The sequence below is a fragment of the Dermacentor andersoni genome, chromosome 11 (assembly GCF_023375885.2).
Source record: "Dermacentor andersoni chromosome 11, qqDerAnde1_hic_scaffold, whole genome shotgun sequence".
Lineage (NCBI taxonomy): Eukaryota > Metazoa > Arthropoda > Arachnida > Ixodida > Ixodidae > Dermacentor > Dermacentor andersoni.
The window spans coordinates 44373333-44395848 of NC_092824.1; the positions used below are offsets into that span (position 1 = coordinate 44373333).

Sequence of the window (22516 nt, forward strand, 5' to 3'; positions counted from 1 at the left end):
GGCGACAACATTTATACTTTGCCGGTGGAAACAAAGGCTTCGGTATTGAGACCATTCGTCTTGTGGCCAGCCTTCGCTCGTAGTGAGGCGCTCAAATCGTTCAATATATGCATAAAATTCATCGCGTGCTGCAGTAACTGCTGCGATTAGTTAATGCGGAGTTTGGTAGCTCTGGGCAGGGCTTATGTGTATACCCGTTGTAAGTTGCTCAGTAATGCTACGGGCTGTCGCATTTAGCTCACGCAACTTCAGCTCGAGCACTTGCCTTTCTGCGTTTATTCTAGATAGCACTTCGGCATCAACTTTGGCATTAACTTCTTTTGTTGCATTACGTTCAGCCAGACGTGCTCCACGCGTTTCACTTTCGCGTGCGCGTTCTTAATCTACCCGTTGTTGCATCGCTGAGCCGGTCAACCCCAGTTAATTTCCAATTGCCATAACCCTGTATTTTTTTTTATTCTCACCCGTCACACACACACATATGCAATGTGATGCTCTTTTAGACAGCACAAAAGCAGTCTTGTCTCGCGGATGCCAGATATGGGATGGTTAGGACCGTTACATTGCAAGGCGTGTGACGCGAGGAACATGGATGGGGTGATGCGTGATTAGGAAGCAGTGGACAATTATATTAGAGGGCATATAAACACAAAAAACATCTTTACCTGAATCCACGTATGCATTGTTCTTCCAAAATAGTGGAAAAACTATGGAGTCACACGAGATTGCTGTTGAAGTCTAGAGGTTGGTGAGACTAGTAGAATCTTAGAGGTCCAACACTCGCGGTTAGAGTTATGACTGACGTGGCAGAGCAGATGCCGCAGCTCAGAGCATGAAAAGGTGGGCAGCCCACAGCTCGGTTGACGGCAGTAGGCAACTCTGAATGAAATCTTTTGCCGGGCAAATGACTCGAGGTGCTCTCTGTCCTGAAAGTGCACGCCCGGTAAAGCGTGCCTATAGCGTAGATGTGGGTTCCGTAAGCTCAGTGGCCCTAATTGTGCCGGCATTCGAATGAGCCCTCTGTGCGAGCCCGTTTTTCCGCTGCACGAGCTAGGCTTGTTTTTATTTTCGTCCTCTTGCCGAGGTCAGCCGCGCTCTTTTCTGCTCTTGCTACTCTCAATTTGCGAGTACTTCACACCCAGGTGGTCCAAATTATTGCGGAGTCCCCTACTTCGGCGTGCCTAGACTAAGACTCCATAATTTTTTAAAACCTTTATTTTGAGCCACTGATTATCCAAACCAAACCGCAGGCATCCATTCGCAACGAATGCCTGCCTTCGCTCGTGTATGCCTATTAATTACGCCATAAGTGGTACATAAAAAGTACCCAGTGTGCCGGTAATCACTCAGTGTGAACAAGGCTCCCATGTGCGAGGCGAAACGCTAAAAATGAGGCTGCGATACACTCTGTGAAGGTGGCTGGTGAGTGAAGCTATGGTATCACCTTATCGGAAGGACCAATGCGACCTAGCTTTCAATGATTGAGTGATGCACTACATGGCATGTCTGACTGCAAGAAAATTAGACACGCTATGCCATAACTTTGGGCAGGAACCGCTGTGGCCAGCATAGCCTGATCACGTCGCGGTTGTGCACACTGAGGTTTGCTGTTTCCGTCACCGCTCATCGTGTTGATAACTGCTCTGTCGATAGAGACGAAGAAATATCGGTATCCGAGTCACGTTCAACTTAGCTGAAAAGGCATACAAATATTTTCTGTCGGTGTCATGGCTCTCTTAATGTGCAACCAGTCTTTGGCGTGTACCCCAGCTGCGCCGCACAAAGTCATGCGCGAAGTGTAAGACCTTTTATCTGCACAAAACTGCGGAAATTGCAAGGTTAAGACATTGCATCATGATAACAGAGTAAATGTAGATAATTGGTAACTTTATAAGCCATAAGGAACAACTGAAACTGAAAAAATAATTAAAATTGATCCGAGAGATTACCTATGGGCTTACATTGGGCTCCATAGAAAATGCGTGGGGAAGCGTATACTAGAAATGGGCCAACATGAAATTTTGAGGTGGGCCAACGGAAATTGGGGCGGAACATAAATTTGCGATGGGTCAACTTGAAATTTCGGAGTGGGCCAACGTTAAATTCGGATGTCGAGGTGGCCCAACTTAATTTTGGAGTTAGACCATCTTGAAATGTAGGAGTGGGCCAAGTGAAATTCGAGGGTTGGCCAAGTTATATATGGGGGTTTGCCAACTTAAGTTTAGGGCTAGGTCAAGCAAAATTTGGGGAAGGCCAACTTCAATTTTGGTTTGGGTGAATTTCATCTTGGAGTTGGACCAACTTTAAATTTGGAGACACACCAACTTGAGGTTTGAATGTCAGACTACCTATATTTGGCGGTGGGCAAACATGAGGTTTGGATGTAGTTCGGCATAAATTTGCTTGTGGGCGAACTTTTGTGTTTCGATGCATAATAGAGCATTTCCTTAAAAATGTAACCCAAGCAGCAATGCATTTCGTCAGACCCTTTGAAAGGTAATGCAAGCGTAGTTCTGAGGATTCATTTCCAAGCGGCTATGCTTCGCATACTTCTACAGTTCCTAGATTGAAATATGTGCCACCATGTAAATAATCTAAAAGATAACTAACGTGAGTATGTTATTTAATTAATTGGGCATTTTTTATTTATCGTAGAAGTAAGCGCCACCAGATTGAGAAATTTAGCTGAAGGGTTAGAATTTCGCTTTCTGCCACAAGTAAGTATTAAAAATTTAGTGCCGCTAAAGACAAAAACAAAGACAGCCTATGTACTTTCGATGAGCAGTTTCGTTTTGTCATGCTCTAGACGCGGTGGTGGATGGTAGATTGCTGCCAGTCGATAGAGTGACGTTAAACATTTTTAATAGCCTTTATTTAGTGCAATGAACAGAAACGTATCTCTAAGGCTGCGTTATTGCTACTTGCCTGTACTGAAAACACATGCAGTAGCGGATACACGTCGCAGACACCACGATTTCGACACCACTTATCTTGAACTCGCATCCGCGCAGCACACGAATAATGGCAAACCCTACGAGCGCCGTCGCACTTCCCATCGCCGTCAACTTGGTGGACACGGCTCGGCTGCGAGCTCTGACGAAGCAACCGACGGCGCTGATCAACGTCACCATCACTTACCTGAAAATGGGCAGCGCGGACGCGCTTATCGGCGCTGTGATCTCGTACTTCATCGTTTGGATAGAATGGACGCTGCACCTCAGCCTGACCTACTCGTTGGCCTTCGCCGCGTACTCCTCGTTTCCGGTGGCCGAGCGGTTGAGCGGAGCCCGAGACGTGCAGCTCATGACGGGAATCTCGGGGGCCGAGTTCATCTTCGCCCACTTTGTCTTCGACTTCCTTCACCACGCGCTGTTCAGCTTGGTGTGGTGCACCATCCACTACAGTTTCAACTACTACCAGTTGAGCACGGCCGGTAGGTGGTTTGCTCTCTGCAGAATCTTTCGAGACGTTGATGTCGCGCGCAGTGTAAGACGATCAGAGGCTCCGGAAGTTCTTTTTTTTACGTGTGCGGGCAGAAGCCGGGGCTCATTTCACCTACAGAAGCTTTTTATTGTAAAACCAAGGCGTCATTTACTGTATTGCAAAAATATCCTAATAATAATATATACTGTTTTATTTACTACATTATAACAAATATTGTTATTCTTGCTATTTAAGCACAATGTTTGTATTATGTGGGGCCCTTTGATTTGTAAAGCTTTCTTTGTGTGACCCGGAGTAGCGCCCCAACCATGATGTATGATGGGATGTAATTAATAATAATAATAATAATAATAATAATAATAATAATACTTTTATATTATGAGAAGGTTATTATTATTAATAATAATGCAGAGGGAGGTCGGCCCTCAGGTTTCCCCTACTGGAGCCCCGACACCAACGAATGTCTAGCTGTAACATTTAACCCCACAAAAGCCGACATGCATCATTCATAATTGCTACCTTGATTTTGATACAAGTAAGTTTATTTAAAGGGGCATTAAGCAGAAAAATAAGTTGAGCTGGCTTAGTAAAATACGCTTTTACAATGCCAAAAAAAAACACTGGTACCGCGACAGGAAGTCGGTGAGCTACAAAAGACTGATGATAATGATGTGTGGTTATGAAAAGTTTTATGCCATGGTTTTACGCTGTTATCATACGCTTAGCACTACTTTCCTTCTTTAGGGTTCCTTCTGCTGGCTTTCATGTCCTCTGGGCCTCTAGTCATTGGCCTTGGCTACCTGATGGCGGAAACTTCAGTGACGGCAGGCTCGGCAGCGGGCCGAATTTTTCTTATTTTCTTCGTTGGAGGTAATCAACAACGCAATTTGCAGGCCGCAGGTTGTATTTAACAACACGACCTCTGAAGCTTCGATAAAGTTTGTTGAAATCAATTGCGAGTGCTAGTCCATATGTGTGTAAGTGCGGAGGGTAAACAAAGAACTGCACTGCGGCAGCTGCTATCTACCCTCACAGAAAATTGAAACGTGAACAAAAATATGAGTCATCAGAACGCAGTTTACCCGCCATCGCATGACAGCTTCATGTTATTCTCTTTGTAGTAGGCTTCCTTGTATGTCGGTTGCAAATGAACACGTCTTGAAGCCGGAATCAAGTCACTGTTACAAGTGAAGGAAAAACTTCGTAGTACAACAATGCCTAGCACTAACCTTCGACTTGTTTGTTTTGAAATTTGTTGAGTGGAACGCGCGATAAATGCTTTCATTCATTGTTTTAATGAGGGAAAGCATTTGCGCCCTAGGCCTTGAGCCGGGCTGATGACGGCTAATTGAGGTTTCAGCAGGTGTCACAGAGCACAGAGCATCACATAGCAACGCACCAAGAATACGGGGGTATTTTAACCCGGAATGGCCAAAACAAGATCTCAGTGAAATGATGACTACGCTTCGCTTCATGCCTGGCAAAGAAGACTACACGTAAGATAGCCGGTAACGTTTCGACCTGGCCAAGGCCCAAACGTTGGGGAGTAGATACGATTTTTTCGGAAATGTGCTGCTCAGAAATGGCATATGTGGCAGTATATATATATATATATATATATATATATATATAGAAAAGCGAGAAGGAAGGGGATTAACCGAGGGGCCCAAGTCTTTTATTATTTATATCATAAGGAGCCAACCAACACTGACACCAACCACCACATAAGGGACATTACTTCTGCTTATTAAATGAAATAAAGCAACCATAAATTACTGGAAATGACAGCGGATAAAAATATGCGAAGGTCGTGAGTTCGGTCCCCACTTGCGGCAAATTTTTTCATCCACTGTCATTTCCATTAATGTGTCGTTTCTTTATGTCATTTACTAAGCACAACTTATTTCCCCTATGTTGTCGTTGGTGTCCGTGTTTGTTGGCTTCATATGAGATGACTACCACACACACACACACACACACACACACACACACACACACACACACACACACACACACACACACACACACACACACACACACACACACATATATATATATATATATATATATATATATATATTAACCACTGGGCCTTACCGGTTCAGTGTCTATCAAGTCATGACGAGTGTAGTAAAAACAGGTAGAAAAAACAACACGAGCACTCAATTTGACATATCGCCCGGAATCGGGCCTTCATCAAGAGTTGAGCAAAACTTGACTAAAAACCTGGCCCTGTCGCAACGTGGAATTGAAGGTTTGTGCTTCTGTAGGTGCGCTTGCACTATTTTGGACTCATTAAACAACGGAGCAGAAGATGAATGATAAATGTATAATGGCAATGGCAAATATTGCAGGTCTCCTATTTATTTGTCTCTCTATGATATTCAAACTCAAAAAGTATTGGACACTGCGTGCGAACAGGTTTACTGTAAACTGACCACGTGGCATTGCTGTGTGTGGCAGCCCATCATTCGGCTTGTTTACACGTTCAATTAGACTTCACCGCCGAGATTTTACGGACACAAATCCTGAGCGACGCCTTAGGGACACATGGTACATGACTCATTCATTAATTCCCTTTATTTTCACGAAAAAAAATGTGGATTTCTGTCAGCAATACCTGGGCAAAAACCTGCTTTTAGAAAGCTTCATTGGGCCTGGATAACCTGAAAACATGTAGCAGTGGTGACATTTATGACAGGAAAAATATTAATGATAGAACGTAGCCATTATTAACACATACAGGTTACATGCACCTATTCTTACACTTATACTCACATGTAACTGGACACACATAACTCGCACAACTTACATAATTCAAGATGTACAACTCCCGTGACTGCTCTCGAGCGCGTGGAGTCGGTGCGCTTTGACCAGAGCACGCTGGCATGACACAATTGCTTCGCAGCTTGTGCGGCCAGGAAAATAGTGCTTTGAATTCCATGCGGCTTTCGCAGCGCCCGTTGTCTGATGATGCTGCCCGGTAAGAGGATGCACAGGTGCTGCGTCTTTCTTCACTGTTTCCGTCACATTCTGAGGGATCAATTTTCGAGCGGAGAAATCCGGTGATAAAGAACCCTTCTTGCCGGCTTGCCACTATCCTTTCTTCCCGGCTACTGCTGTCATCGGGCAGTATCAGCAGGAAACAGGAGCTGCGATAGAGCCATGGTTATGAGAGCCATGGTGCTCAACGCCACCTAGAAATCACAGGGTCTCTGTAGAGATGCTGTGACGAAATCAGAGTGTATACACTCTGATTTACGGCGTCCATGCTGGTAGGGCCGAAATGTTCATTACCAAGCCGAGCGTGACGGCAAGGGTGACATTAAAATAACCTAGGCTCACGGAGCAACATTCCTATTAGAATTTATAATAATCGCCCCTATTAGTATGAGGTCACAAAGCAAAGTTTACAGGCCTTGTGCCATCTAGGTGGCTTTCAGGCGCCTTTATGTTCCCTCGCCCCCCGGGGGGGAGGAGTGCATTGAAGCACTGTAACGAGAGCAAGTGGCGAATGTGGGGCGTCAAAGCAATCGCGGCGCCGCAAGGAGCAGGCCAAGGGTAGATTATGTCAAATCGTGCCATACTCTCAAATTTGCTGTTATGTTCTCCGGTATGCCCAGATGGCTGCTACGACCCCTCTAATTGCCTCAAAATATCAGCGTTACATTGTCCCTCCATATGTCGTAATTCGACGATGTCCAGTTTTAGGCCCGTTTGCAGCCATGGCTTTGCATCCTTGGCTTCGTGAACCATTGTTAACTCACCGCATCATGTATTTTGCGATGCATGCCAAAACTGGCCCTTATACCATGAAAACCCAATAAATCATCATCAGTTGATGTCCAGAATGGCACCTCGCACGTGATTGGTAACAACGCAGCGTGCATTTTAAGATTGTTTTCTTTATCTGTAATAAACGAGATGACCATCGGCGAGATTCTTGCTTTGCGGCGTTTGAACATAGCCAGGGGTGCAATTTTAGACGTCGGCAAATTCGGCTATATTGTTGAGCTCTGTGATGACGGCATTTATAGACAGTCAGAGAGGCCATATATTAGCAGCTCTCTGGGTCAATCAAAGTTGCGAAGGTGGGGAACTCGACAGTATGGTGGAAGTCGCCGATGTCCAGAGTTGCTATTCTGTAGCGATGCTGTTTTCTATTTTAATGTCATTGGAAAACGCATTAGGACAGAAAAAAAGGAGTCATCCAAAACTCATCAATAACAAACTTGACTGTTTTCAGGACCGGACACTACACTTATATTTGCTAACATCCAATAGAGTGTCGTGACGAGCATGAAAATCCAGGCTATTGCGCACATAGGCAGGAACATAGAGTTTCATACAATAATTACTAAAGGGAACTCTGGTGCAGCGATCGTTCAGCCACTATAGGAATGATGGGAAGTACAATAATATGTCTGGTCTTCGTACTTGTGGATTGATATGTTCTTCTGGCTTGGTTTATTAAGCCTTATCCACCTTCAATGTCCTACACTTCAAAGCGATCTACACTTTTCTAAGTGCCGAATACTCTGCGAACACGCACAATCGCTACTAATTGCAGCTGATGAACCTGTCGAGGTGGTCAAATTAAAACGCGACAAGGTGTCTGAACACGCTAACTTGCCCTAGTAAGGGCGTTCAGTGGCACTTGTCGATGCATACGTCCGTAGCGCAATGAGTTCACTATCGGGCTTCTGTGTTGGAGTCCCTGTATTCTAATCCTGCCGTCGCACAATTTATTGTTTATTTAATTGTTCAGTACACAGCACTTTGCTGAAAACGACGAATTTACAATGTCGCGGAGCCGTTTGAAGCCGCAAGGGTGAAGTTTAGGCAAATCCATGCGTTTCCCATAATTCCCATGCTCGCTGAACAACCCCGTTGCAGCTCCTATAAAAACTAGCACCGGAGCTTCCGCTAGTGATTATTGTATGAAACTTTATTAGCAAAAGATAGCCGCACAGCGTTAATATGTTACTGCTTTCCACAGCAGCGCACGTTCAGTACGATTATGCATTGAAACAGCTCAATGCAGCTTGAGATGACACATCAGTGCAGGCCGCACCGATATACGCACGCGCCATCATCGGCTATCAATTGTGGCTTGGTGCCAATTAACCGCAACAGCGCGTTCCAACGATTACCCGCATCTGGTAGAACGGCACAGATAGAAATAATTATGGTCGTATGAGGGCTACACCCCTATAGTAGGAATTGCTTCTGAGATCGTCATCTGCGACCACTGTTTAGGTTTAGTGAAGGGAGCTGCGCTTCCTATTGGCGGAGGTGCTAAAGTTCGCACCTGTGCTACCCTTACATATACGTATCTTTTCGACTACAGCGCTCGTCTTTGCAGCGGCGGAGATCACAAGCCTTCTGATCTTACGAACAGTTCTATCTTTGCGAATACGCTTTTTTTTCGTAATTTGCTCTCTTTCGCAATTTTTCGCCAAAATCCCTTAGTAGGTTCTCTGGGTGAATGTCGCCCTGGCTTTGGCAAGTACAGCCCGATAATTGAACTTAAGTTTACATTTACGCCATGTTGCGATATGCCATGCGAGGCAATGACAATGCCAAACCTTCCCAGAGGTTATGAACAGTGGCACACAACAACCCCTCAGCAAACATCTCAATATGTGTTCCGTGTTCTAGGCAGATGACTAGAAGGGTCCACGCAATTAGCTCTTAACATCAACAGCAGAACGATCCTGCATTTTCCCTTAATTTCAATGTATGTTTTCTCCCTCTCTCGTATTGTACTAAACACTGAAGAAATTCAACCTTCGCTGTCAACATCACCGCTCATTATTGTCAATCAAAGCAAACAGAAAAAAAGTTCGTTTGCGTTAACACTTGCTCCACTTTGTCGGATTCTGCAGTACTACAAGTGCTTACTACGTGGCCTCGCTGCAACCTCCGAGGCCATGCCTACCTAGTGATACCGCATATGTCTAACTACATATAATAATAGGCTAATCTTAGTTTCCGTCGCGACATATCTTTTGCTGGGTCCACTGCAAGTTCTTTCTCATGCGAACTTCAATGTTTATAATTTTCTGGCGACTCTTTGGGATTTCAGGTCCAGTGACAATCATGTTGAAGACGATGATCAAGATTTTGTTTTCATCAGACACTGTGGACTATCTGGCGATTCTCTTTGGTCCTTATGCGTTGCTGTCGATGCTCGTGAAGGTGCGGAACGACGGGAACAAGAGCGAGCAGTGCAAGGCGCTGCGGCAAGCCGGTGCCCTTTCCATGGAAGAGGGTGCAGTATAATTTTTTTCCTCTTTACGCGCACGAACGGTTCGTCGCTGCTTGACATTAGCGGCATGCCCTTATCAAGAATTCTGAGAAGCCCCGCGTAATCGCGCCGGGCTTCAGTCGTGATGTAAAGCTGCATATGACGGCAAATTCGGTGCTTTAGTGGGGTACGGCAGCTGTCTGCTTTTCTTTCAAAGCATAGTTTAGAAGAACTTGTTGTTGGGCGAGTTGGTAGATATTAGCGAACATTGTTTAACTGCGCGAACAAACGAACCACAAAGACAGCGAGGGACAAGGACGGGCGCAGACTTGCAACTAAAGTTTATTCCACAACGTACACATATAAGTACACACCTGACATACACCACTGCGCGTGCGCGAAAAAAGGCAAGGTAAAAGAAAAAGTAAAACCTTGTATTAGCGAAACGCGACCTACCTACGCTCGTCAATAAACTTCATCTCACTGTTATGTAAATAAACTGAGGTGTCACTGACACATTCTAGTCCCTTCTTTTTAATATGGTACGCCTCGAGTAGCTCTCGGGCTCGGCTATCTCGGCAGCGGCACAAAATCTTTACTTGCTTCATGATCGGCTTGCACGTGCATGCCAGGCAGTGGACAGGCAGGTGCCCATTCGCTTTATTCCTAATAGACAACTCATGCTCACGCAAGCGCACATTCACACACCTTCCTGTTTGACCTATGTAAACTTTGCCACATGATAGAGGTATCTGATATACTACTCCAACACTGCAATCCACGTGGGAAATGGAGTGCTTTTTCTTTCAAAGCAGTTGCTTGAGCAGGCGCATCTGCTTCTCTAAGCCACGTCGCATTGAAACCATGCCTGCTTTCTTTTCTTCCAGAGGGGTTTTCCACACATGCTCTAACTAAAGGTGCTCCAACTAATATCGACAATTTTTTGTAAATTTCATCATATCAATGTTAAATAGAGAAAAGGGGAAACCGACCACAAATGATATTAAGAAGAAAAAACTGCCTTTGTGCTCCAATTGGGGAGCCCAACGGGTTCCTCGTTCGCAATCGGTAAATGCCATGTGTTTGTTGTTTCAAAACAACAGCTTACTTCTGTAAGTCCTACTTCATATATATATATATATATATATATATATATATATATATATATATATATATATATATATATATATGTATATATATATATACATATATATACAATTTAGGCACGGCGATTGGTAGGTTTTTAACCGCGTTCTTGCTTCACAGAAGCCAGATGTTTTAACCATAGCTTGGCCACAGTCGCAATGTCCCCCCCCCCAAAAAAAAATATAAAGAAGAGAACAAGCCACCCTTACGAATTTCCCTCGCTCCCAGTGCTTGGCACATTATGTGTCTCGCATAGCAACTATTTACTTATAAGTATGAGCCGGCGTTTCTTCTTTCTGATTATAAGGAAAAGTCTTATGGGACGGATAGTTCTGAAAATTCGCTGCGCGTATCTCATCGTGCTGTGGCGCGGTGACACGGTTCCCCGAAGTCAAGCTTGGCCTCTCTCGCGATCCATCAGGTTCTAACGCTGCACGAATGTACCGCTTTCGATTCAGGATACCATGCTGGCTGAGAGATGCGTTCGTTTTAGGAACCCACAGCGTTCACGAAAATATCAGGCGAAGATTCGTTCTGCTATAAAAATATTTATTTTTGTAGTTTCCCGTCTGGGTGCTCCTCCTAACCGACCACAAGAGCTTTCGTCAGACCCTTGCCTTTATTCCTTCGAACACGTCATTCTAACACTAACCCAAGCAGTACGTAGCTTAGCAAGAAAATGTACACCCTTGAAATGATCAAGAGTTGTTGAAAAAGACAAACTATATGCTCCGTACTGTACATAGCAGGTGACGCAGGTACACAGACCTCTGCCGCTGTTCGCACCCGCAACCAAAAAGCAGTGCGTGATATATCAAAGAAAGATGTTGCAAACGCACCATGTAAGCCGAAATGAAATTACCTTCCACGCTTCTACTTCACAAAACACGAATTATTTATGACATGAAAGGCGTCTAAGATCTGCGATTATTCGCTGTCGCACGAGCAGAGTAACATGTTTCGGCGACCCCCAGCCAAAGCGCATCACTTACGCCACGACCAAAACATAGTACGTAGCCTCTAAAAGCATAAGTATGCCCAAGATTTCGACGTCAACTTGCGTCAACAAGTAGGAGTTCAAACATGCGTAGTATTAATTATGTAGGCAGCATTGAAGATACAGAACAGCTGCACTTCAAGCGCGGAGTGAGACTCATATGACCGGCACAACTTGCATAGGTTCCACAGCGTTACCTACCCTGGGTGAGTTTCAATACAGGCCAACATCGGAGACAGTCTACGTAGACATCAGAGGAGAAAGCTTCGAGCGGAAGCGATCGCACGCGTGCGGAACCCTCTTGAGAAGGCACTTAATTTGGGACCTTTGAGTAGACAATGGGAAGGCGCCTCTGCGACGATAAAAAAAGAGCTTAAAGGAGGCCAAAATAATTTGTATTTTATCCCTTTGCGCATGGAAACATGTGGAAACACAACGTCACTTGCGTTAGAGGCATAGAAAAATGTACTACGTTTTTCTTTGTGCCCGGACCACCTTCTCGTAGAGTTTTCATACTTCCTGATCAATTACCATATTGTTTGTACACGAAAGCCACCTGCAGTGATTTTGATGCTGCCTTCGCGAAGTTGTCCTAGTTGTCTTAAGCCTAGTTGAATTGGAACTAGTCTTAGGATGGCCGCTGTACGTTTAGCCGCCTACTTTGACGTCTACGGCGAGTATTCGAACATGACGTGTTAATGAAACGGAGAGTAGGTACGGGATTGACAACGCCTGCGGACATGCGAAGATTACTTTAGATTACTTTAGAAGATTAGATTATTTTATTGCGCTAGCAATTATACGGACCCACGAGGTGATTTCGCGTGGCCGCCGTGCTGTACTGGTATCGACCATGCAGGTTTGGCTGGTGCACGAAGGGTTAGAAAGTTACAAGAGAGGCGAGAGTGCGTTCGGCTGCTCGAATGATTAAGCCTTCCCGACCTACACTGACGCTACACTCAATGGGCTCTGGCTTCCACTGCTATGGCATCAGCTTTCTGCACATAAGCAGTAGCGTCTCTGCTTAGCAGCCAGGCGCGTACTTCTGGCCGCGGCGCATATAATGGTCGGAGCGGAACGGACAGTACAAGCTACAAAGCAACAAATGCTGTCGGTTTCTCTTCTGTCTCACTGCGTGCGCCATTGAGGAATGCCGCCTGTTACAACGCCGGTGGCGGCACCTGTTATCTGCCAACGTTGTAATCTGCCAGCGGAATAGGCGCCGTGCCGATAGTTTTTCCCGTTACGAAGCAGACGTTGCCTGCTTGCGAACTGTGCAGAGCCTGGGTGCCCCCCCCCCTCCCACTCCACCCGCGCATTCTTAGAGCACCGTCTGAGGAGCCTAAGTGCTACGCCAGGCCTTGGACTCGCCCAATGCTTCGCCCTTTAGGCGAAGCTGCTCAGCCTTCTTGCCACACCATTTCTCGAAACTACTTTAACCCTCTTCATATCTCTGTCATAAGGAACGCTATGAGCTCTATATGGGCGACGCTGTGGAAGCAGTGGCTAGCATGACGAATGAAAGTCCTTTTTGCCGAAAAGCTGTTTCCACATTAGAGACGCCCCTTTATTCGCCAGTTGTTAATAGCTTTCTCCTGGTAGTAATACCCAAACAATGAATGGTGGGTGCAGAGCGGAGCCCACAAGTAGGGGAAAAATAAAAAAGTCTAGCGCATCGTGTTCTATGCGTTGTGGTTATAACAGCCTCTTTGTTATGCAAATGATCTGGTCTGAAGTGAAATAACGTAAACTTCGGTATGAAAGTAGCTACTGTGAGGGTATAATTGGAAGGCATAGGAGCCATTCGCGTAGTGAACGAGAGATGAATTACGTAGATGTCGCTGGAAGGGATCTGTGTAATGCAGCGGAAGTAAAAAAAAAAAACCTCATTATGCAGCTATCAACCTAAGTAATACTAATCGATCCATCAGTCAATCAATAATTTATTTGACATGCCTCGGAAAAACCCAAGGTCCGAGTGCTAACTCAGGAATATAGTAAAACCAGAAGAATACAGGACAACAACAACAACAACAACAACAACAACAACAATAATAATAATAATAATAATAATAATAATAATAATAATAATAATAATAATGATGATGATGATAATAATCACAATTTTTATTAATAATCAAACAATCAATAAATCAAATGTTTGTTATAGTGCGCAGGAGGCGCCACGCAGCCTTCATATTAGCAAACTTTAAAAGCAGTGCGGAAGGTATAATTTACGGAAAAGGCAAGTTTGGTAGACAAAACAGTGTGAGGCAGAGAAACCGATGGGGATGAACAAAACGCGAAGGCGGGAGTAAAAGAAGATGACTCATGCGGCACGATTATCTAGAAATGTATAGAAACCAAGAATAGCTTTAGCGTCGACACTCCATACTACCACTAGACACTCGAGCTCGCTATAGTGCTAACGACGCTCAGTATTTGATAGTTTTCGGCTCTTCCATTCCATGAGAGTCCCGCTGCATAAGCATGGCCCCAAAGCCACCCTGGCTGGCATCGGTATGGCGCTCTGTTACCTATATTTGATTGAAATGACTCAACACCGGACTGTGAGTCGGCTGGTTCTTCAAAATTTGAAATGTGTTTTCCTGGCCAAGTTCGCATTCAGAGACTGTTGCTTTCTCAAAGAGGTATGTTACGAGAGCTGCCGTTGATGCGAAATTGAAAGGAAGCTTTCGCGAGTACGAAGCAATCTCAAGAAACGACTGGAGTTGTTTCATGCCTGTCGGCGTCGAATACTGCGCTACGGCTTCTACTTTCTCGGGGAGCGGTTGGATGGCATGATCGGGGAATGGTAATCAAAGAAACAAATAGAAGTCAGTTCAAATCGACATTCATCATGGTTTAGTCCGAAGCCATAATCATACATCCTTGCAAGAACAAGGTTTAGCTCCTCAGACATTCTTCGTCTGTTGTGCCCGTGACTAGGTTATCGTGAAGATATATAACGCGGGCTTGATCCTTCAGTGCATCTAGCACACTTTTCAGCGCGCTTAGGAAAATGCTTCGAGCCGAGGGCAACCCGAAAGGCATACGATTAAATTCGTACAGGCTCGAATGCTTATAGATTGATGTTTTGAACTTGTCCTGTTCTGCGACATTTAGCTGCCAACATCGGGCACGCAGAACTAGAGACAAAATCTCAGCGACAATTACGACACTCCTTATAGCGAAATTTGAGCGCAGCTGTATATTCGTTTTCATTTCGCGATATATTGACTGGCGGGCACAATCTGTCTCGTTTGGCACATTGCAAAGCGAGCGAAGCGTAGCGCGACTGCCTCGCTAATCGGGAGATCGCGAGAGGCAGCGCGTGGGCGACGCGTGGGCGCGATTCACAGCAGCCGACGCAAACACACCTCTACTCATGCAGCACTTTGTTTACATATATACTATCGGTCGACGCGCTCGAGGCATGCCATCGGTGAACGGACTCTGGCGCAATCTCATAGCAGTCCTAGCAGCAGAGACCGTCTTGTGCGGTACAACGCTTTTCTTCTCACGCTTTCGCCATGCCATCCTTGCCCACTTTCCGAATAATGGTTCCGCTGCAGCTTCCTCCTCCGATGTCCTCCTCGCGCTCTCTTCGCTATCATCGTCTTTCAACCCCGCTGCGCCCCACGTTCGCTCTTTCATCCTTTGCCGTGCTCGTTCACTCGGCAATGGAAAGGGAGGACGCCGGGGGATAACGCCAACGCAAAACGCAGGTGCAAACGCCTCAGAGTGTCGCTCTAAAATATGTAGACTCGTTTACCATACTGATTGCGTCATCAGTGGGGGCAGTGGGTAAGAGTCTGTTATTGTATGCTTGTTTAGCTCTTGATAGTCAACAAAAAACCAAGCGTACGGTTCTATGTCCGATCGATTACAACAGGTGTGGCTCCAGGGCTACGTGATGGCCTGATAATGCGTGCTGCTACCAATTCATGCACTTCTTCGCTTATTCTTGTACGATTCCGTTCTGCGTAGCGCCTTAACGGTAAGCTTACTGGTGGGTGACTGTCCGTGGGAACGGGATGGAGAAGCTAGCGATCTCGGGCAGTAGAGCAGTAGTGTCAGCGAAAAGGCCATTTTGCGCTTCTGTAATGGCGCAGAGTGTCCGCACAGAAAGTTCACATTCACAGCACTGAGTCGATAAGGCTACTTGTGTAGTTGAGCGGAACTTCTCAGCGTGGTTCGTGGGGAGCTTGGGTTTAGCACGGCTCGTGGTAAGAGGCTCACCTGTAGCTTCCTTATTGGATGAAGGGTAGATGGAAGGTGAGCAGAGCTCAACTTCACCATCTTCAATAGTGAGAAGCACTTCCTGTTATAACAATCAGTCAGCGCCTAACCTAAGGTGAGCTGGCAAGCCCTCAAGGACCGGGACTGCCTTCATAAGCTTGTTTCCCGCTGTAGTATAGCTTTGGATGTCCCACGCTGCGAGCGGTAGCACGCTGCTACCAATTCTACACAGAGGAGGATCAGTTCATGGACAAAAGGTGGGAGGTACGTGCCGTTGAAGCGACGTAAGTTTAGCTACCAGCGCTCTTAAGTATCCGTTGCCATCGACAGGGAAAATCAGCATTGGAAGTGGGCGTGTCTGGTACTGTATGCGTTGTCTTGAAGCGTGAAGTGGCCGAGACGTTCTAAGGAGAAATTCGTACGCCGCTGTCCGGATGCCTCATGAACCTTAGACTCTAGCAAAGCACCTGTCAGACGGCGAGTTCTGGTATCTGCCAAGAGCGCTGTCGTGAGAACGAAGGTATTCCGTGTAGTTTCCGGTGGTAACACTCTCAAGATGCCGGCATGAAGGGGGTCATAGATGCCGTCGATGACGTATTTCCTGGCAACTGGTCGTAGCCAGGTCAAGCTAGCAGCACCCGAAAGCCCCAGCTTCTCATAAATACACACCACCATGTCTTCATCAGGGCTTTGCCGGCGTGCTCTCTTCTGCGTGCAATGGACATCACAGGCGCTCGGAAGGCTCGTGGATGAAAATAGAAACGAAGAAGTCCCGCTCGCTCTTGAATAGATATGTCCTTCAAAAAGAAGCCATGATCTAGCCACGCTGCGGACACGTTTCTCTGCGACAGAACGCTTCAAGTGTTCTGTACTGGCGCGGGAAACGGCAACGGAGTTCACGGTACATAGCCACGCGACGGGGTTGTCCTCCGGTAGAGTGGTCTCACTTTTCCTTGGAATCACGGCGCTTTGCACGACTTAAGCAGTCGAGCTGTCCAGGTCATGCAGCTGTTGTGCCTGTGCAGAGAGACGCTGGGCGTTCTCAAAATCGCTTCCTGTGACGGAAATCACGGAGGAGGCTCGCGTACTATTCTGCGTTGAAGGTTGAGAAGCCGCGAGCGTTTGTGGGCGTCGATGACCGATTTGCGACATCACCGTTGCAAAGAGGAAAGCAGACAAGAGGCCGTCCCTGCAAAAGCCTTGCACTAGTCGGAACTCTTTTTTTTTTTCAAGTTTTTTTTCCGCTTGCCCAAGAGATCAACAAACAGGAATAAAAAGCTAACATTCTATACAGGCGCGCTTTACAATAACAAAGCACCAATAGCAAAGCACAATACAGCATAACACAATATAACATAACATAACAAAATATAACATATAAAAATAAAAAACTAGACATTGAGACTTTGAAAGGCTAGACATCGAGCGCAGGGCACCCTTCACATGGAACAAGGCGGAAACGTACTTACCAACAAACAATAACAAAAAATGCAACTGCGATACACCAGCGGTCCCCCACAATGCATACGAAACGAACGTTATCATTTAAGCATATTGGGGCCCTATAACATAAAGCTATTCGAAACCTTTCTATTCCAATTCTGTGATCAGCCCTCTGGGATTGGTAAAAAACTTTTTTTGAGCCACCCCCACTTCGGCTTTGTGTCACGCGACGTCATGAAAACCGTGGTAGCTCCCCATCTGATATGACGCCTGCACACTGATTATGCATGATTGGATCTAACAAAAGTAGTGATTTTTGATTCGACGCCATTTCGCCATTAGCCCTCGGCTATTGGTCAAAAGCTTTCGGGCTGCACCCACTTCACCGGCCTATCACGCGACGTCACAAAACTGCAAGAACTCACCGCGTCAAAGTGACGTGTACGCCTTAAAGGAGCATTACTATGCCGAACAAAACTGAATTTTCTTCTGAAAAGCCGCAGGCTGCCCCGTTCCGAAAGGAATAAAAGATGGCTGCCGCGGAACGCTCCGGTAACCGCTACTCGTACCTGCCGGAGAGCATGGGCTTATTTGCGTACAATAAAATTTTTTGCGTGACCCTATAACGTTTTCGAGCACTTTCGGCATGTTTACGACCTCGCTCTGCCAACTCTTCTTTGCTGAAGATCCTTCTTAGCGGCATTCTTAACCTTCCGTTACGTGCCGCCGCGATTTTCGACCAGCTAAGTAAGAGAAGGCGTACCAATCACAGACGCCGGCACCACCCTCTTTATAGGGTTATCGATTTTCAGTGCACTGGCTCGGCCTCATCGAATCCCACTGCCCTTGAGCGTGCTTCTCACCTCTTGCCAGCCAATTAGATAAGACAAGCCGCTCAGTGTTATTCGTTGTTAAAACGTACAAAAGTGACTTCCTATAAACGAGGAGCGCGTTTGAATGGTCTTGTTCAGACAACCCTGCGGGTCACTCCCCGATGCTTGCGTCGGCGGTTAGGGAAATTTGACGTCACGAGATTGGAATAAAAAGATGTTGGAATAGTTGTACGTTCTAGGGCGCTTCGTCATGAAATAGACTGTAGTGCTGCGTCAAAACTTGGCAAATGTCTGTGGAACATCTCAGTTTTGACTAGCTGTTCGTTGCAGGCCCGCTGAATCCTGGCCAAGCGATTAAGGCGCCAGATGTAGATACGTGAAAGGTATTTTTCGCCAGAATCCTTATACATACGTTATCCAATATTTCTGTGCAATCAGGGGGACTGTTTACAAGTTTTAGTGTGAAAGTTCAGTCAATTTCGTCTGCCCATCATCATCATCATCATCGTTATTATTATTATTATTATTATTATTATTATTATTATTATTATTATTATAGCTTAGAGTTTATGAATTCCGTGAAAAGTAAGAAGGGAGTCTAGGACTTTATCAAGTATCTCGTTCTGCATCCTCAAAGAATCCCTCGCGCAGGTTTCTGCAGGCTTGCAACAAAAACTCTCACAAAACTGAGATGTTGCAGAGACATTTGACCGCTTTCCAAGGAACACTATGGTCCATTTCATGCCCTAATTCCAGAATTGACAATGTCTTTCTGCATGTTATGTGGCGGCGGCTGTTGAATGGAATGTGTACTCATTGTTCTTTGTTAGTATGAGTGTGTCCGCCTTGTTTCCTGTGAAGGGTGCCGTGTGCTTAGTGCCTAGACTACTAGAAATCCCAGTAAGTCCTTTCTTTCTATGTTATAGGCTATGTTTTGATATACTAGTTATGCTATGCTGCATTGTTATGTTGTGTTATGCTGCATTTTGTCATATGATGGGTTATATTTTGTAAACCATATTTGTATAGAATGTACACTTTTATTCCTGATCCTTTATGATCCACTTTTATTCCTGAACATAGCGTGTCAGTTTTTATAGCTTTGATAGCAGCGTCGACAGGGTGTGTAGAAGAAAACGTCACGTCAACAGAACTAACAGTGGTTATATCCCGAAGGTAGTACAATACCAGCCAACTCGCGCTGGGTCTGCCCACCAATCCACCAATTAGGGTAGATGTAGGAGGATTATTTGTTTGTTTATCGGCAGTGCCTTCCGGGTAAGCACAAATTATAGAGGGCAGATACTCCATAAAAGAGGGTCAAAATAAAATTTTTGTAAAAGGCTCATCAAAGTTGACAATTAAAAAAATTAGCTTCACTCGCTCACTACGTATCACAATAAACACATTTATAACACACAATAAAATAATAGTAGTTCACGAGAGAAATCTGAGGATGCAGTGTTATTACGGTAGATTAAAGTGCACGAAGAAGATTAAAAAATTATGGGGCTTTACGTGCCCAAACCACTTTGTGGTTATGAGGCACGCCGTAGTGGAGGACTCCGAAGATTTTGGCCACGTGGGCTTCTTTAGCGTGCACCTAAATCTAAGTACACGGGTGTTTTCGCATTTCGCCCCACCGAAATGCAGCAGCCGTGGCCCGGATTCGACCCCGCGGCCTCAGCATCCCAACAGCATAGCCACTGAGCAACCACGGCGAGTAAAGAAGGATTAGGGTTGATTAAGGTGGTTCACAGTGTGTTTCTTTTGAACTTTTTATTGCATGTATATATAATTTCGTCATCGTAGCAGAACACATAACAACTTCGCTATGCTTTTTTTTCGAGCGTTCATGTGGCCGATCTCTCTTGCTTCCTTTATTTAGTCCTAACATTCGTCTGTTTGTGCTAGGATCGAAATGATGCTTGCTCAGAATAGGGAATACTGCCACATGCTATCTGCTAGCCTCTCTGCTGGAAAAGCTGACGCTTTGAGAAAAGAAAAGCAGGAAACGTTTGAATTCGTGAAGACGTTGGTTCCGAGTGGTCTTCATGTACTTCACACGCAATAATATTGTTACGTGTAGCAGACGTACGAGTCTATTTACAATATATTCACACTTAGACAAATGGTGGCCGTGATGGCGACGCTATATCAAGCGGTGGCCACGTCGTCTTCCTTCTCCTCAGTGCAGCCACACTGTGGCGGCTGTTCCGTAGCATCACCCCCGGCAGTAGAAGCGCCGTCCCGGTGCTTAATCTACACATCCGCGGCGAAAGGTGTGTGATATGGCTTTAGTCTCGCCACGTGAACGATGTCACTTGCAGCCGACGATGACGCTGAGAGGCTGGCGGTGATGACTTCATACGTGACATCGGTCACTTGTCGCACCACACGGTATGGGCCAGTGTAGCGCGACAGCAGCTTTTCGAAAAGGCCCACACGTCGAATGGGGGACCAGAGAAGCACCAGAGAACCCGGAGTAAATTGTACGTCAAGATGGTGGCAATCATAGAGGCGTCTCTGATGCTCCTGCGAGGCCTCGGGACGGGTGCGGGCGAGCTGGCGCGCGTGGTCGGCGTGTGCGATCGCGTCGCGGGCGTATTCAGTGGTTGAACGTGTGGCCGAGGGCAACAAAGTGTCCAAGCGCAACGCGGGTTCTCGACCATATAGGCGATAGAATGGTGAATAGCCGGCGGTGTCGTGACGCGATGAATTATACGCGAACGTCACATATGGTAAGTGAAAATCCCAGTCGTGGTGGTCGGTCGCGACCTACTTGGATAGCATGTCGGTGATGGTCCGGTTGAGGCGCTCCGTGAGGCCGTTGGTCTGTGGGTGGTAGGACGTGCTGAACTTGTGCTTAGTCGAGCAGGAGCGGAGGATGTCCTCGACGACTGCCGACAGAAAGCTGCGGTCATGGTCAGTGAGTAATTGGCGCGGGGCACCGTGCACTAAAATGATGTCATAGAGGAGAAAGTCAGCAACGTCAGTAGCACAACTTGTCGGGAGGGCTCTGGTGATTGCGTACCGCGTAGCATAATCACTAGCGATGGCGACCCATTTATTTCCGGAGCCCGAGAGAGGAAACGGTCCAAGAAGGTCTAGACCAACACGGAAAAAAGGGTTCCGGTGGGATGTCGATCGGCTGATGACATCCAGCTGGAGGTGTGGAGGGCTTCTTCCAGCGCTGACAGAGCTCACAAGCGGCAACGTAGCGCCGCATGGAGCGGGCGAGACCCGGCCAAAAGAATCGAGGGCGTACACGGTCGTATGTGCGCGAGACGCCCAAGCGTCCAGCCACGGGAGCGTCGTGAAGTTGTTGGAGGACAGTCGAACGCAGGTGTGATGGAATTACGAGCAGAAGGTCATGGCCGTGTGGATCGAGATTGCGGCGGTATGGTGTCCCCTCCTTAAGGAGAAACATCCGGAGAGAGGCGTCGCCAGGCGTTGACTCCAGATGGTCGATGAGGGCTCGTAATGAAGGATCGCGGCGTTGCTCATTGCCGATTTCGAGCAACTGGGACACAGAGAAAACGCAAGTGATGGTGTCCGCATCAGCCGGGTCGTCGACGGGGTAGCGGGACAAACAATCGGCATCCTGGTGCAAGCGTCCCGTCTTGTATACCACGGAGAAGGTATATTCTTGCAGGCGTAACGCCCAGCGAGCGAGTCGTCCCGTGGGGTCCTTGAGCGAGGATAGCCAGCAGAGCGCGTGGTGATCAGTGATGACGCAGAAGGGGCGTCCGTACGAGTATGGACGAAACTTGGCAACAGCCCACACAAGAGCGAGGCACTCGCGCTCTGTGATTGAATAATTGCACTCGGCGGGTGATATAAGTCGGCTGGCATAGGCTATAACGCGATCATGTCCACGCTGGTGTTGTGCTAATACTGCTCCTATGCCGTGACCACTGGCATCAGTTCGAACTTCCGTTGAAGCAGACGGGTCAAAATGGGCCAGAATTGGAGGCGTGGTAAGGAGAGTAGTGAGCTGCGAAAAAGATGCGGCATGGTATGGTCCCCAAGAAAATAGAGCGTCTTTCTTCAAGAGGTCGGTAAGGGGACGGGCGATGGTCGCAAAATCCTTCAGAAAGCGTCGGAAATATGAGCACAGCCCTACGAAACTACGAACGTCCTTGGTAGACTTCGGAACAG

General features: G+C 46.5%; 1 protein-coding gene across 1 annotated transcript in view; it reads left to right on the top strand.

The window, feature by feature from the left end:
• Positions 1-3021: 3021 nt before the first annotated feature.
• LOC129381556 (phospholipid-transporting ATPase ABCA3-like) overlaps positions 3022-22516 on the top strand; it is a 62913-nt gene continuing 43418 nt past the window's right edge. The window contains exons 1-2 of the mRNA XM_055064531.2: positions 3022-3433; positions 9533-9718. Coding sequence (XP_054920506.2) covers positions 3022-3433; positions 9533-9718 — 598 coding nt within the window. The remainder of the gene's footprint in view (positions 3434-9532; positions 9719-22516) is intronic.